The sequence below is a fragment of the Dendronephthya gigantea genome, unplaced genomic scaffold (genome assembly GCF_004324835.1).
Source record: "Dendronephthya gigantea isolate DGI-Jeju-01 unplaced genomic scaffold, DenGig_1.0 000056F, whole genome shotgun sequence".
In the NCBI taxonomy this organism is placed as follows: Eukaryota; Metazoa; Cnidaria; class Anthozoa; order Malacalcyonacea; family Nephtheidae; genus Dendronephthya; species Dendronephthya gigantea.
Window position 1 is genome coordinate 1,192,192 of NW_021163066.1, and position 17,130 is coordinate 1,209,321.

At 39.5% G+C, this 17,130-nt stretch overlaps 3 protein-coding genes across 5 annotated transcripts; 1 reads left to right on the top strand and 2 right to left on the bottom strand.

The window, feature by feature from the left end:
• Positions 1-1,576: 1,576 nt before the first annotated feature.
• LOC114529457 (coiled-coil domain-containing protein 87-like) lies at positions 1,577-12,216 on the bottom strand. Of its 3 annotated transcripts, XM_028551266.1 has the most exons (34): positions 11,870-12,216; positions 11,696-11,783; positions 11,503-11,572; positions 11,307-11,371; positions 10,867-10,983; positions 10,682-10,753; positions 10,477-10,505; positions 10,087-10,154; positions 9,846-9,927; positions 9,618-9,756; positions 9,260-9,367; positions 9,033-9,120; positions 8,892-8,937; positions 8,727-8,760; positions 8,145-8,232; positions 8,043-8,071; positions 7,797-7,861; positions 7,559-7,625; positions 7,386-7,430; positions 6,816-6,962; positions 6,670-6,720; positions 6,111-6,212; positions 5,909-6,025; positions 5,336-5,496; positions 4,920-4,959; positions 4,699-4,818; positions 4,331-4,443; positions 4,117-4,232; positions 3,316-3,422; positions 3,070-3,198; positions 2,790-2,904; positions 2,383-2,444; positions 2,069-2,149; positions 1,577-1,753 (listed from the first exon to the last, which is right to left on the bottom strand). In XM_028551266.1, exons 2-34 carry the CDS (start codon positions 11,738-11,740, stop codon positions 1,601-1,603), a joined length of 2,871 nt encoding a protein of 956 aa, XP_028407067.1. In that variant the 5' UTR covers positions 11,741-11,783; positions 11,870-12,216; the 3' UTR covers positions 1,577-1,600. The 3 variants fall into 3 exon arrangements, with proteins under 3 accessions (XP_028407067.1, XP_028407066.1, XP_028407068.1); XM_028551265.1 differs by having other exon boundaries at positions 11,696-12,216; XM_028551267.1 differs by lacking the exon at positions 11,696-11,783 and having other exon boundaries at positions 11,870-11,966.
• Positions 12,217-12,932: 716 nt separating this feature from the next.
• LOC114529473 lies at positions 12,933-14,196 on the top strand. Its single transcript, XM_028551292.1, has 2 exons — positions 12,933-13,072; positions 13,556-14,196. Exons 1-2 carry the CDS (start codon positions 13,050-13,052, stop codon positions 14,016-14,018), a joined length of 486 nt encoding a protein of 161 aa, XP_028407093.1. The 5' UTR covers positions 12,933-13,049; the 3' UTR covers positions 14,019-14,196.
• A 157-nt stretch (positions 14,197-14,353) lies between these two features.
• Positions 14,354-16,750, bottom strand: LOC114529471 (L-threonine dehydratase catabolic TdcB-like). The gene is made up of 7 exons (XM_028551291.1): positions 16,553-16,750; positions 16,315-16,457; positions 15,361-15,590; positions 15,170-15,284; positions 14,936-15,061; positions 14,718-14,819; positions 14,354-14,520 (listed from the first exon to the last, which is right to left on the bottom strand). The coding sequence occupies exons 1-7, from the start codon at positions 16,728-16,730 to the stop codon at positions 14,377-14,379; spliced, it is 1,038 nt and encodes a 345-aa protein (XP_028407092.1). The 5' UTR covers positions 16,731-16,750; the 3' UTR covers positions 14,354-14,376.
• Between the last annotated feature and the right edge of the window lie 380 nt (positions 16,751-17,130).

Here is a 17,130-nt window from a genome sequence, read left to right on the forward strand (position 1 = left end):
ATAATTAACAAATTGAACATGTATTGAGAAGCATGCATTTATAACTGCATTCAGAGAAAAGAAGCTTTCTAATAATTATGACTTTATACATTGTCCCCCCAGCCACCACTAGCGAAGACTGTTAAATGTTAGAGAGAAATAGGCAGGGCCGTCGCGAGCGGGGGGGTGTGGGGGGGTGCTTCACCCCCCCAATAATTTGTTCCAATCGGCCGGAGTCGGCAAATTGCTACGATAATGTTAGGCAAGTCGAACAAAATCGGCATTCAGTGAGTTGTTAAAGTATCGAAGAAACTTAGCAATATGTAGGCGTTGAAGCAATAACTTCATTTTTGCCGTATTTTGAAATACTGCTTGTACAAATTGTTGTCTTACAATATTATGCTTAAACCATATTAGTTTAATAGTTTTGATTAGTTCATCTCAGTGTCAGAAGTGTCGTCATTTAGTCGTCGAAAATCGGCGGGAGGCTGAAATGTGAAACCCGTGTTTACTTCTTAAATTGTCCTCAGGCGTGATTTTTGTTTGACTGTCAGTTCAGCCTTCACTGAGATATTGGAACTCTAGCTCCCCTGTCGGGGAGAATTTTACAATTCGGGGAATGAACAGGAGATACATTGAGTCGCCCTTTATTGTTTTTATTTCTCCCAAATAAAACAGATAAACTGCTTCAAAATTTAACTTAGTATTGTACATGGTTTGTAGCATAAAAATTTTCATGAAAAAGTCCGTGATAAGACTCTGAAATGCTAATTTCCAAAGACCTAGAGCAATCAAATTTCAAAAATTTTCTCGCTCGGCGCCAACCAAGGTGGCGCCTCGTGAGCATAGGCTCCAAATCTAAGGCATGGGGCTGAAGCAATAAACCGAAAACTGTGCTTCCTTACCTTCCTACACGTTAAAGACAACCAGGAGCTCAGCCCCCAACCCCCTGTCGGGGAACTTAGCCCGTGTGTCGGGGAATTCCTGGCGCCACCCCTGTCTTGAATCACTCGGTATTTTTACCCCTGACACCCCCCCAATCCAAATCACTTCGCGACGGCCCTGGAAATAGGTCTCCAACCTATTCCCTCATATGTATCGTATTAAATAGATCTTAAAAGGACTGCTTATAAACTCCCGCCAGATGAAACAAATTAACAAAATAACTTTGTAATAGAACAATAGTTGAGCAGCAAAATGTGTCAAAACTTTCCCCGCTGAAGTTCTTGCAAACAAGCATTTTGAGTAGCCAATGCTAGAAAATTCTCACTAGCTGCTTGTTTAAAGCACGAAAAGATGTTATCACACTACCATACAACATGACCCAGGTCAAAGAAAAATACAATCACATGTAATCGCCATAATTTTCTTGATGAAATAGATCAAAAACACGACAGCCTCTATATATAGAGACTAATCACGTATATTTTTAACTGAATTACAATAGTAATTCTATGGAAATTTCGCAGTAAATCGAAAGTGCACACCCAGTTTGACGCACCCCTATCTAATACCCATTTAAACAACATAGTTATTTTTGCTTTAGTGTGGAGATGTTCGTTTGAATTTTTTACACCGTCTGATCCAGAGCATTTACAATATTTTAAAGACAATGACACATTCACACAACGTTATTTACAGTCGTAGGGATTTCCAACATCCTAAGTTCCACAGTTTTCTTCGCCATATCGAGAGCGGTCTCTCGCCGTTCCTGTTGAAGCCAATACAACATCTCTGTACGATCACTGGACATTTTCTCAAGATAAGGACGACCCTACGAGAGAGGAAAATAAGCAATGGAATGAATTCAGAACAACCAATTATTTCCTGGATGGGTGTGGGAAAGGTACACGCGCTACCCAGCCATAGGTGGGGTTACCACGATTGAAAGCATTTAATTCTTGTGAGCTATTACGAGTTCCTAACTGGACAGCACACAGGGTATTGAGCTGATTTTGCATACAATACTGGGGCCGGTTGTATCTTTTGATTTATCCACCGTTTAAGCTAAACGGGCTTGACACAACCCGCCCCTGGCTGTTAGTGAAACAGGTCGAACGAAGTCCTTCCAGTCGCACCATTCTTTTACCTGGAACGTGACAACATCGGAAAACGTCTCATGAATCGTAACAACGATTTTCTTAATTCGAACTTCAATCATGTCCAATTTCTGCCAAGAAAAAGAAAGAGTTTCTTTTGAATAACCCAATAATAACATGATTGAAACATACATTATTTTCAAATAATAAATTTCTTAGATTTTTTTGATGTTTCAGAGACACTGGAGTTTTCTTACAAATCCGAGTTTTCTTATACAAATTACTTTTTGCTAACGAGTAAAATCATCTACATTTACACAAAATTATTAGCTAAATAAGTAAAACAAGCGATGTTCCAACTTACATGATGTAATTGCTTTCTAGTTTTCGCCTCTTTGATCCGAGAACTGGCCGAACCAGGGCTTCCTGGGGATATAAGAGGATAACATTGTATTAATTCACACAACTGTGTAAGTTGTAATGTGTGGACGTTGGAATAAAAGTGCTCAAATATACAACTTTATAACGTGTGTGACATCTATTATATTCAGATACACGCATGATAATGCCTCAGCCTATTTCTCAGCTGAAGGTAACTCTTTTTACGACTGACTAAGCAAATGTATATTTACACTAACTGCACTATAGTCGTTGGTATAAGTCTTTGGAATACATTTAACTAATGGTTTTGCTGTGGAATGGTACACAATTTCCACCACTGTCTAGAGTTATCTGACTGCTATACAACTGGATACCGATTTATAAACGTGCCTCTCTCGAAGAAACGGTTTGGGTCCGAAGCCAATCTCTCGAAATCTTCTAATTTCATTATCAAAGCTTCTCTGGCCAGAATTAATTTAACGGCTGTCTCCCAGTGCTGTAAAACCTGTCAGATGGAGAGTATTTGAAATACCATACCAAACAAATGGAAATAGTTAAAAACTAAATTACGATGGACATTAGATCGATAGGTGAGGGCAGTGGTAGGGGTATCCCTCGACGGCCCCACCACACTTCTGGAGATCCACATCTGTACCACAAGTTCCCTCACCTCTTCTAAAGATTCCATGTAAGTTTCCGAGCTATATTTTATCGCCATGTCCAGCTTCAGATTGTCGGGCATGCGCAGCAAGGTCCAAACACGTTCCAATCGGTCCTGTAAACTCAACGGCGTGCCCGCCTGCAAATACAATGGGGAAAGAATGAATCTTTAAGCTACATGTGTGCACTTTATAGCCCTACAACCGGTCCCAGATACATTACCCGAATATTAGCTTTAACAGGTGTTAAACTTTACCTCTGATCTATCTTTATTTGTAAGAGGACTGGATGGTGTAAGGCTATTGTCCTCATCCCGGGAAGGACTGTCTATGCTCGGTTCAGCGTTGATGCCGAGTTCCTCATCTGGGCAAAGAAAATTAAACAAATCACAACTTTGCTTCAATTTTGCTTTGTACTGCATGACCTGACCACAGGGCTAGAGTAACGCTAACGCATGCTACTGATGTAAGACTGATGGATAAAAACCCAGTAGCGTAGCCAGCCTGTCGATTTGTCCCGCTATGCTAATATTTTAGTGTTCACTGACTGTGAAAACAGTAAATTTCTAAAGACATGAATAATTATAATAACTCGAAATTTACATAGCGGGACAAAATCGTCAGGCTGGCTACGCTACTGTAAAAGCCTGGGGCAGGTTGTATGAAAGCCGGATAGCGCTATCCACCGGATAGTGTTTTTTTCAATCGCTTTAAAATCGCCCGTTGTTTGCTACAACTTTGATTAAATCTTAGTATTCCTAAATCGAAGATCCTCTTTAATAATTGTTGCTTCCAAGCTGAAATTTTATCGCTTTTCGAGCATTTTTAAAAGGGTTGAAAAAATCACTATCCGGTGGATAGCGGTATCCGGCTTTCATACAACCTGCCCCTGGTGTCAGTTGTACAATAAAAGACTAGTTAACTTTTAACTGTAGTTAAGGACAGAATTGGACAATCAATCAGTTAACTAGGATTTAACTATGCAAATTGTTGTTAAAGAGTTTTATACAACCGGCCACTATTAAATGGTTTATCTCCGAGGTATTCCAAACACGTACCAGTGATATCAGGATATTTTCCAAGGCCTCCAAGCAAAACGCTATTGGCGTTCCAATAACCAACGTTGTAATTTTCTTTGAGCTTTCTTATTTCAGCTATTTTCTCTTCCCTTGCCCTAAGTTGTGAAAAAGTTGTTCAGCTATCCTGAATGTATCGGAAAGTTAGTCTTGTTGATATATTTAAATAGTTTTGTTTAATTCTCGCTTGATTTACCTTTTTAATTCGAGTTCCCTTGCGTTAGGTTTACGATCTTTGTCTCCGTCATTCTCAGAATCACTGTCGTCAGACTCGTAGAGATGATAAGTTAATGATAAATAATCATTATCCTGAGCAAGAAACGAACGAAATTTTAGAATAAGGGTGCTGATAGTATTCAATACTAGCTTTCCAGCAAGGCTTCCAGAGAAATTTGAATGGCTGTTTTCCCGTAGAGAATAGTCTTCCATTCATATGCATGGACCCGAATCTACCTTTCCACATATTGTAACTTTGAAGCCCGGGTTAACACTCCCCCCCACCCCACTCCCCTGAAGGGCACTGACCGTGGTGAGACTAACAAGACAACTCGAATCTTATACTACCTGTGTTGATAAGTACTTGAAGTAATCATCAATATTAATGGTAGATCTCCACCAGGCCAACCACGAGTTGTAGGACTTGCTTGCTTTGCCCGTGTAGTCGTGAAGACCCTGGGAACCAATCTGCCAGGTGAAAAAAAGGCAAGATTGTCAAGACTGGGACACAGTCGTTTGTACTTTTGTGTTTCTGACTCAGAGCACTGTTCAAAAAACTTTTCACTTACGTTTAATATGTCTTGTCGACCAAGATCACCAAACTTTGGACTAAAAAAATAAAAGATGATCATCACTACGAGAGATATCAAGTCAACTCTAATACTAGGAAAACAAATAATCCAATAGAAGATAAACTAACAGAGATTAATGCAACCTTACCCTAATGCCTGATGTAGCTACTCCTAAACCTTAAGCCTATACCTTAATCTTAAACCTTAAGCCTATACCTTAATCTTAAACCTTACGCCTATACCCTAATCTTAAACCTTAAGCCTATACCTTAATCTTAAACCTTAAACCTATACCTTAATTTTCCAAAATCTTCACAATGCTAACTCTCAATTTGAATCCTTAAACCTGACCCTTGATGTTTAATCTTTAAATCATAATCCTATAGTCTGATTCTGTTTTCGTTCAATCTCACCTGTTCTTCCATTCATCCATCTCGTGTCTCCCCCAGGGGGGTGGAACATCGCGATGCAGCGAGGTATTAATGATACGATTATCCTTACTGCCAGTCAGCAACGTGGAATGCACAGCAGGGGAGAGGTCCACCCCCGTAGCGTGATTCTCAACGTAAGGATCCTAGTGTATGGAAAACAGAACTGCTTTAAGACGGGAACGAACAGTCAAAATCCTTGGAGAGAACGAGAGTTGAAAAAAAGCTGGAAACAAGGACATTTTGACAAGACGGTGGGTAAAGGAAGGGCGTCTTTGTGGCAAGGGGGGGGTGAGAGGGGAGGGGTGTCAGTGGCATGGAGTAGGTGGGAGACCCGTCGCTAGGAAGGGGTGGGGTGCCGTGGCAAGGGTGGAGTGTGAGACTCCGTGGCAAGGGAGGTGGGTGGACTCCGTGGCAAGAGAGGGGAGCTCCGTGGCAAGGGAGGTGGACTCCGTGGCAAGGTAGGGGAGCTCCGTGGCAAAGGAGGGGGGCCTCGTGGCGAGCTCCGTGGATAGGGAGGAGTGTCAAAAAGATGTGTAAAGAAGCATCAAAACAAACCTGGTCAAACAGAAGATGACTCTTCCCAACGGTTTTGATGACCTCTTCATAAACCTCGCGAATCTCGTCACCAATATAGAGATTTCTGTCCAACCACTTCACAGTGGCCGCATCGATCTAAGTTGATTGGAAATGAAGAGTTAAGAAGTTATCGCATCGTAGAAATAATGTCACTAAAGTTATGAACGTGATAGCTCATTACCTCTCCAATAAGGTCATTATAGACCGTGGGGAAAGTTTTTAATGTCATTTCAGACTTGTTCACTCTGTTTGAGACACGAACATCAGACGTGCGGACGACACTCTGGAATTGGGAATAGAATAAGCGATCAATTCGTTTCTTCCTAGAGCTCTACTTCACTACTTATTGATCCAGTATTACTACAGGAGGAAACCTAAACTAAACCTTCATACTGGATAGCTGTATCAGTTCTAAACTGTTCTTCCTAGAGGTCCAGTAAGGATCATCTCTTATTGATCCAGTGTTACTACAGGAGAAAACCTAAACTAAACCAACTTTATTTATACTGGATAGCTCTATCAGTTCTAAACTGTTCTTCCTAGAGGTCCAGTAAGGATCATCTCTTATTGATCCAGTGTTACTACAGGAGAAAACCTAAACTAAACTAACTTTATTTATACTGGATAGTTCTATCAGTTCTAAACTGTTCTTCCTAGAGGTCCAGTAAGGATCATCTCTTATTGATCCAGTGTTACTACGCAGATTTAGAAGCGAGTTATTTCAATGTTATTAAGTCAACCTTATCTGGTAATCTGGTCGAGACAGTTGCGGGTTGAACAGGCGGCGCGGGCTAGAGAAACAGGAGAGAGGAAATGTATAAGAGAAAGGACATTGAGAACAGAATAAAGCACAGAGAAACTCATAATTCAACACAAAGCAACTAACATGAACAACATCGTCGTCATCAATATCCTCGTGACAGGCGACAGACGAAGCGACAGTCGAGGCTATCTCCTCTACGCTCTCATCACGATCTGCTTCATAACTTGGCTGCAAAACTTTCTTCTTTCTTGTACTTTGATAACTCAACGCCTGTTTTGTGTAAATATGCAATATTTTCCAGTCTATCTTTAGGTGATTCTAGCAAACTTCACGGTACAAAAGTACAGCGATGCAGAGAACTCAAACTGGTGTATGTGGTGTATGTAAACATTATATTCATCGACTTATAGCTGTTGATGAAACAGCTTTGGGTCAATGTGAAAAACTGCTACAAAGGCTAGAGAGAAATCCAAAGCTGTTTTGGCTTAGATTATGTTAGCAATGCATCTTGGGTTGATAAGGGTAGCCGAAAAACGAGAATTTCAGTCTTTTACTAACTTCATTTAAGCTATAAAACTTTGCATGTGTATTTTGTCGAAGACTGAATTTATATCCAATGCAGTTTCCATCATTTTGAGGTGGTGAATGATAGTTTGTACAAGTAATATTTCAACCAAACAGACTTCCACTGACCTGCAATAACGGAGGTAGATCTTCCTCCTGTTCTGACTTCGGAAGCTAAATATCAGTTTAATAACGAAATTTATATCGCATTTGCAGTTAACCTGTTGTGTAGCTCAAGAAATGCACACAAATACCCTGAGCTTTCATTATAACCAGAAATAAAGCTACATGATTTTTACTACCTTAGGAAGAGTTTCATCTGAGACCAATCTCTTTAAATCGGCGGCCATATAGTTTGAATCCTGCTTTCTGAAAAAGAAAATCCCGTTTCAAAAGAGACCGCATTCCAACATACCCTCCAAATTCCGTATGACCGTGTCCCGAAATCGTTCACAAGAAAATTCAGTTCTATATAGTCTTCCAACTTGAGTATTCCAACCTCACCCCACCCTCTCCCTGTCAGTTTAAAAGACTACTCACCCTACTTCCCCCAGGGTATTTGCGCTATCAATTGACGCCACCATTCCACTACAGGCAAGATTTATCTGAAGGCAAAATAAACGAAGTGTAACTGGTTTAATCTCCAACGTGGAATCCAAAGAATATAATTTTCAGCCCAAAGGGATTGAAAACAGTTATTGCAAGGGCAATATGAGGGCCAACTGGGACTTTTGAAGTTCTCAAAAACAGGTCTTTTCCACGGGATTGTAATTACATATAACTCACCCCCATATTGTCCACGCTGTCCTTGCGACCTTGAGTAAAAATGAAGAAAATGTTTAGCAGAATGCAATACAAAAGGAATCGCGTGGTTTTACATATCTTTACCAAGTCTTCTTCCATGGTCTGTTGTAATTCCGAGCTCTTCCAGCAAGGACTCACCAACCAGCAGGTTTGGCAGCGACCGACTACGTTTCTGGGGAGATGATGAAAAAGGCGCTGAGAAAAAATACTACATCCCGGCTAAGGGGGTGGCCGGGGGGTTGATGGGGTGATGAGGGAGAGGGGTAAGGGGATGGGGTAAGGGAGGTAAGGGGTGACGGGGGAAATAAGGGGATGGGGTGACGGGGGAATAAGGGGATGGGGTGGCGGGGGGTAAGGGGTGACGGGAGGTAAGGGGTGACGGGAGTTAAGGGGTGACGGGAGGTAAGGGGTGACGGGGGAAATAAGGGGATGGGGTGACGGGAGGTAAGGGGTGACGGGGGGAATAAGGGGATAGGGTGACGGGAGGTAAGGGGTGACGGGAGGTAAGGGGTGACGGAAGGTAAGGGGTGACGGGAGGTAAGGGGTGACGGGAGGTAAGGGGTAACGGGGGAAATAAGGGGATGGGGTGACAGGGGATTCCCGCAGAACATCTAAATTTTACATTTGACAAAGCATTTATCGAAAAAAAGTTGCAGCAAAACGTACTTCAAGCCCTGACAGCGGTCTGGTCATTTCTTGCCTAAAACGAACGATAAGATATGAAAAGGTTTGAAAAACATTACATGAGAGTTGGCAGAATATCTCCACGTTTGCTGTTAAAATAAGAAATATATTTCAAAACTCAACGACATATATATCATCGATCATTACCCTCCTTCTGTTTCGTCGTCAGATTCAGCAACCATCTCTTCTTTTCCTGTCGAGTAAAAAAAAATTGAAAAATTTCCGCTTTAAAATCTAGCGACATGCAAAAACATAGGATTTTCTATTCTTATCGCAATTCACACTAACCATATTCACGCTTCTTGTAAATATCCGAAGGGATTCCGAAGGTTTCTTCGACTTTTCGAACAGAAATCTCAGGCAGTTGAGTCTCAAGCTAAAATTACAAAAGCGAATGACCTTTCATGAGTAAAATGTGTCAATCAATCTACTCTACGGCAGGTTTCCACCCAACCTTAAAGGACAATGTCAATGGCAATAGCAACAAAAATATGTTTTTTGTTTGTATTTTCTACCTGAGCAATGTCACTGTCTCGTCTTTTTCTATCTCTTTGTTCTCTCGTCAGTCGTGGGGGAATCGCGAGTGTTGCGAGGGTACCGGCTCGTTTCTTTCTCCCGGTTTTCTGTTAAAACAAAAAAAATAAGAAAGACTTCCCCAAAAACAAAACATGGCGAATTTTGCCTCATTTTTCGAAGACGAACTGCAATCTTTTATGTCAATGGTTTATGCCAGGAGAAATGAGCCGAAGATCAGAATATTTTCCCGCCGGAAAACCGAGTTTTATTTTTCAAAACGTCTCCCGGCGGCTTGGCCCTAAATCACTTGCTAGTCTTGGCTGCCTTACAAATACAATACACAAGCAGAACCTTCACCTTTGAGCCTAATTTCACCAACCGTGGTTTATACAGCGTGTTATCGGAATCGCTGGCAGAAACACGGCTGTTCTGTGCGAGTGCCAAGGTCTGTTTGAAACCCGAGGCCAATCTCTTGTGAATCTTACGAACATCGAAGCTACAAGTCACAAATTGAAAATTAGGTTTAAATAATTCACGGATATTTGCCATCACCATATTAGCCTAAATGGCACATCAATATTTCACCTTTGATTGGCTTCCAAGGCAAGCTGGGCTTTCAAACGACTGTTGTTTGCATAGGTTGAGAATACCCCACGATCATTCAGCTCTGAAATAAATGCAACACAAGCTGAAGCACCGTTTTATTGAGCCTTTTTTGAGGCTTAATGCATGCAGAATACATGTTTTTGACATACCACTGAATCAAATATACTAGCTATTTTAAATTGCTTAAATTGAATTACTTATTACACTCTAAATACAATACCTTTTGCTTTGTCTAAAGTGGTGAAATATATATCCTCTGCAATATTGACCAGTTCAATGGCTAAAAACCTAGAAAAAACATAGAAAATTTGAAGATTTATATTAATATTAGTTTTTATATTATATGTAAGTAAATAAACAACATAATATACAGTGGTGACTGGTGGATTCAAGGTTTATAGGCAGAATAAATAACAATTGGCTTAAGAACACTGATGTTTATTTTGGTCATGGATTTCCAAATAATATTTTTGATTGAGAATCTTCCAATGTGATAACAAGTTAGAACAGTGTATTCATTTATTCTGTCTTACCCTGGATCCGCCCACTGACCATATGCCATATTCATAGATTATCTTTGTTGTAAGTTTAAGTATTATAAAACAACTACCTTTCAACTTCCTGGTTCTGTTCCTCGCTCTGGAAGATAAGATTGATAGCTGACATTAAATTTCATTTCAATGGTATTTTATAAAAGTTATATAAACTCAAAATAAATTTGGCATTTTGAGAAGATCTAACCAGATCTTCATGGCACAATTTAAAATAGTTTTGTTGTATGTATTTAAAATCTCAACTCCAGACAGAATACATACCAGAAATGGATCTGGAGCTAAGCGCTTCACTTCGGACCAAGAACTGCCGAGCTCTGAGATTATGACACCAATCTGAAATGGACGAAAATGATGTGTGAAGGATATGTGGAAAATACGTGGAAAATGCCTTCAGCTGGACAAAATTACATAATCAATAAAATAGCATTTGCTGTTGAATGAATTACCAGTCCTTGTTGCTGGCTGGCGGTCAGACCAGAGACAGGACGATCCTTCGCTTTTATCCGTTTTCTTAAAACATTTGAAAGCTCGTTGGACGACTTCACTGGTTCCCTGATTGCTTCCTGAGAAATATTTTAAAAAATAAACAATGTAGCATTGGCATTTACTCTAGTGATACGTCACTCCATCTAGTACCAGATGATTTCACTTCTCAACAACCCTAGATTTTGTTTACCCTGAAGCAGAATAGAGTAATAAACCTTTCTCATTATGCATGTAACGTCAAACTACAGGGAAATTCTGCATGATTTTACACAAAGTTTGACCGGCTCTGTAAAACCAGAAAGCCATTTAAATGTCTCTTCAGGACTCTTCACGATAAACTATTGCTTAATAATACACCACACTGGGGAAAAACAAACGTTAAATGGTTCGAAATACTCACATCAACTGGGGTAATTGGGCGGATTTTCTTTTCTGCATCTGCATTTTCAGCTGCAGCTTTGAAGTCTAAAAAGGCAATAACTAATCATTGCCTCAGGCAATAAAGTTTCCAAGAATATTCAAGATAATCCCACGTGAGACTTCACAAATGACAAATCGATGTTTTTGGTAAAAGATTATCACTTTTGGAAACATACCTCTTTGCCCCAAGTTTTTAAAGAGACTTGTCGGGGCAGTAAGCTGAGCAAACTTGGCATGAAATGCACTCTAAACATGGATATAGTTTAATAAGTTTATAACATAAATAGTACAGTACATTTCATATTTTGCTGTAATCTGTATACTGGCTGAAAGGCGTTTGTATGAATTTTATCGCCACAAAATACTTACAGGAGAAACTAACTCGTAATCGAGCTCATAGAGCGGCCTCTCCATGGTTTGCACTACATTTTGCTCGACCAAGAAGAATTAAAAACCACTAAAATGGAGGCGAAATCTATCGAAATTTTATAGTTATAAATTTAAATACCAAGATGGCGCTGTTGCCATGGCAATATCACTAACCTTCGACCATTGAACTGAGAAAAACTGGAGTGCTATATTCGACAACACATATGAAGAAATAAAAAACGTGTTTTTCCTGGTTTTTCCCCCTAAATCACGCTGGATCGCATATTGAGTGATATCCCACTATTGCTTAGAGAAAAAACTAACAAGAGAAGAACTACTTTCACTCGCCAAATCGGCTTCTGGTGTTTCCATGCTCTATATCTCATAGTGTCTTCAATTGAGCAATTCATCAAATTCATCAAATTCTATGGAATTATGAGTGATTTTATCAATCATATCCAGGGCCAAGGACCCTCGTGACTTTTGTCTAATTCTTGGAACTCTATATCCCATAGAACACACGTGAACATGCTCTAACTCGGGGCCAAAGACCCTCGTGACTTTTACCTAATTCTCGGGACTCTATATCAGGGACGCCGGATCCACGGGGGCAGCACTGTGTCCTTTGTTACCATATAAAAGTATCATAAATTCAATATCATTTTACGGCGAAAATGACCACGGTCGTATTTGCCATTTTCCGGCGAGTATGACCATGGTCGCATTTGCCATTTTCCAGCGAATATGACCATGGTCGTATTTGCCATTTTCCGGCGAATATGACCATGGTCGAATTTGCCATTTTCCAGAGAATATGACCATGGTCGTATTTGCCATTTTCCGGCGAATATGACCATGGTCGCATTTGCCATTTTCCGGCGAATATGACCATGGTCGTATTTGCCATTTTCCGGCGAATATGAGTCTATATCCCATAGAACACATAAGCATAAATGCAACGAGGATTCGCACCGATGGCTGCAAATTTTAAATTTTTTTATGCACATGCATTGCCTACGCATAAGTATATATAGCCTTCCAAGAACGTGGGCTTCATGGTAACAGGAATACAGGATTAGACACGTCAACGAATTCTCGGATATTATCGTAAATTATTAGAAATTTTCTCTTAAAGTGAATTTCTTCTTCTATTGAAGTGAATTTCTTCTTCTATTGAAGTGAATTTCGTAAGAAAATGGACGGGGCTTTCCCATTACATCATAGGAAAATGATAATACAGGCATATATAAGGTGGCCTGCACCCTTTCCAGGTAAAGTTTATTGAGGTCGCGTCGACGGATGTGTTAAAAATTTCGCAAACGTTCTCAACCACACGACAACAAAGACTCAAAACATGTCTGGTTTTCATAGCAAAAGGTGGGTCTGAAATTCAGCTATAACTGATATATAGACTTGAGCATATTTATAAGTAAAATTTATGTTGAGACGACAAACATCGGTTAACAAATTACTAGATCAGGTCCAAGGGCAAGGAGGTTAGGCTGAATGCTGAACTAGGCAAAATGTCTATTTATCGGTGCCGTTGAAATAAGTTTCTGTATATAAGGGTAGGTGAATTTACCAGCGCTAAAATTTATTTAAAAAGTTTCATTTGCATAGTTGCATAGACATTGCCTGACATTCGTTTCATTAAGTTGAATTAACAATGCGTTTTTAAGGAATGCGGTGTTTCTTTTGCCTTTCCCTTGCCCTTGTTTATTTATTTTTTTTGCAATTCCCTGCGCGAGGTTCGAATCTCTTTAACTTGATATTATTAAAATTTAAAACTAAAAAATGGAATATACTAATATAATACTAATAGTAATTACATTTTTTCTTACACTTCATTTTAATATCCAGTTCTGGTCACGGAGGTAGCTTTCCTCACGACATTCGGACAAAGTCAGGCTTAACTAATCTTTATAACAAACAAGTGGTCAGCTCCCAACCCGTCGAAAGACCACTGGATGCCTTTAACGGGGGCAGAATCGGGCGTGTTGGTGTCCTTGGAGCCAATGCGGCTGGTATAAGCACCTCTTATTCTGGCCAACGTGATCGTGCAATGCATTCAGGAACCCTGATAACGACCAGCGATGGCGGGAAATGGCTTGTTCACAAAGGGAAAGAAGGTAAAAGTTTCGACACCGTCGTAACTGATGCAAAACACATGCATCCAGACACTTGGCGACCAGCAGGTCCGCAGCAAAATGTCGGTGGTCGAGCATCAGTTTCCGATTTCGTCAAAGCTGGCGGAGCAAAATACGATGTCAGAGGGGCAAATTGCCACGATGCCACACGAAATATGCAAAAGCTTGGAAAGTGAATGCTGAACTCTATCTATATCACAACGTCTAGCTGACCTATACAGATTCTCAGTTTTACTTTCAACTATGTATAAGTATGGTTCGAATCACGATTAGGTACATATTGAAAATAGCAGCACAAAATAACAGGATCTACCTTTATATATATCAATTTTTGTTGAATAATTTGGGAGAAAAAAAAAATAGTATCGGTAACACTCTGATATTCATTCAAACAGAGGCACCCCCAGTTGCTGTTACCACAGCTGTCTGGGGGATGGTATATTCCCTGAAGTACATTTCATTAATTTAATTAACTATAGTATATTGTTGTTATTAGCATTTGAAAGTATGAATTATTTCTGCCCTCTTTCGTTTTCAGATGTTTGTCTCGATAATATTCTTCACAACATCAGCTCCAACATTTCCACCACACATCAACAGCACAATATTCTCTCCTCTGTGATTTTCTTTCTCCTTTTTATAAGCGGCAACACACACTGCAGCAGCACCCTCAACCAACTGCAACACAATAAATAGTTGAAGGAATTCAATTACTCTGTAGTTCTTCCAATTCTTGAACAGGTTAAATGTTGCAAAGGTTTAGAATCAAACCAGACAATCAAAAAACCAAATGCATTTCAATGCACTTTTGTACTTGAATCAAAATCTTGCTTAAATACTAAATTTGTAATCTTCTATCATTATACAGCAATCACCTTGTGTTCTTTTTGTAAAATGAAGAACATTGCCTCAGAGATTTCATTTTCGGACACCAAAACCCATTTATCAACAAATTCGCAACACAAATCAAATGCGAACTATTAAACAGATGCAAAGAGAAAACCACTACATGATGTACTCTTCAGACAATTTCACATGTCAGATAATTTCAACATAAATTGAAGGTCAATATGTTGTATAATAAACAACTTACAGCATCAGGGTCAACACCCCCGAACGTACCATCAGACAAAGTAGCTAGAGATGGAATATCGAGGATTTTTCTTGCTTTGTAGGATTCGTACATGACACAAGAATTTATGGGTTGGCAACCAATAATCTAAAACAGAAATAAAAACAGTCTAAAGCTATATAATAGCATGCAATGCAATACATTTGAAACATTTGAAAGAGCAAGGGTCTCCAACAACAGTGTGATAAGGCATACCTTAACAGAAGGTTTAATAGCCTTCATATAAGTTGAAATGCCAGAAATGAGTCCTCCTCCTCCGACAGAAATAAAAACTGAATCCACCGCAGGTAAATCTTCAAGAATTTCTAACCTAGCACACAAAACATTAAGTTATGATGGCAGATGGAAAAAATGGCCAAATCAACCTAAAATTATTGATACTCAACCCTATTGTGGCTTGACCATGAACAACTTGAATGTCGTTATAAGGAGAGATGTAGACCATGTGACCACTTTCTTGTGCAATCTGTTTAGCACGGCCCTCAGCCTTCACACAATCATCACCAAACATTTCCAAATTGCCACCATATTTTTTTATTGCTTCCTTCTTGGCTTTACTTGCACATTCAGGTACAAATATCTTTCCTTGTACACCAAGCGTTCTCATTGCAAGTGCCTGGAATGATTATAAAAAACTACAGACTTCCCTTTAATAAACACATAGTCACATTTCTAATGGAAAAATTTCTATGATACAGACATCTCTCTCTAATAGAGACATCTCTCTCTAATAGAGACATCTCTCTCTAATACAGACACCTCTCTCTAATACAGACATCTCTCTCTAATATAGACATCTCTCTCTAATACAGACATCTCTCTCTAATACAGACATCTCTCTCTAATACAGACATCTCTCTCTAATACAGACATCTCTCTCTAATACAGACATCTCTCTCTAATACAGACATCTCTCTCTCTAATACAGACATCTCTCTCTAATACAGACATCTCTCTCTAATACAGACATCTCTCTCTAATACAGACATCTCTCTCTCTAATACAGACATCTCTCTCTAATACAGACATCTCTCTCTAATACAGACATCTCTCTAAAACACATGCTATCTCTCTAATATGGACACTCTCTAATACATACACCTCTCTCTCAAACAGACATCTCTTTAATACAGACACCTCTCTCTAATACAGACATCTCTTTTATACAGACACCTCTCTCTAATACAAACCCCTCTCTAATACAGACACCTTTCCAATACAGACATTTCTCTTTAATACAGACACCTATCTATAATACAAACACCTCCAGACCTCCCCAATAATCAATATGGCACCTCTCTAACATAGACACGTCTCTGATAAATATTACTAATACTTACACAAGCCAGTCCATGGTTACCGGATGATGCAGTAGTAACGCTGTACTGTTTTTCTTCTGGTAAGGATTCGTTGTTCCGTTTGACGATACTGATCTTGTTGAACGCACCTCTTGGTTTTAGCGAGCCAGTTACCTGTTCACTTTCTTTAAACACATCACAAGAAATACATTTGATCGTACATATCTATGAGACTATGATCAGTGATCAAGCCAAACTCAAAATAAACAAAAAACCTTACCCATTTTCAGGTATACATTACTTCCTATAGTCTCATCACTCAACCACAATGATTTGTACAAAGCAGTCTTGTGTATGTAAGGCTTGATTCTTTCTCGCGTCTTTTGCACATCTTCCACGACAGTTTCTAAATATTTTCTTCCTAAGGCCTTTCTCTCCTCAACCGTGAGGCCGTTCATTGCATTCAAAATGCGTTAAAAGCGTCTATAATAAACTAAAAAACTCATCAGAGACGAAAAAATACAGACAAATCACAGATCAAAAATCAATTCAATTCAAATCAAATTGCTGGCGCTCAGTCTGCAGGCACTAGCCTACTGATCTGATCCGTGGTAGGCACGTGAACAGAGTTCAAGGAGACGTGAAAATGGCGAATATCGCCCAAATATGGACATGCTACACTAAATCGTAATATGCCATGCTTAGTGAATCCAATTTAGTAAATCCTAAATACACGAATTTAATTCTATGACTGAACATGAAATTATCACCAAATTATTACTTTCACGTCAACTAAATCCTTCTAAGTTGAAAGTTTAAATACAGCATGATTTATAAGTCCCCCCTTACTGTTGGCAA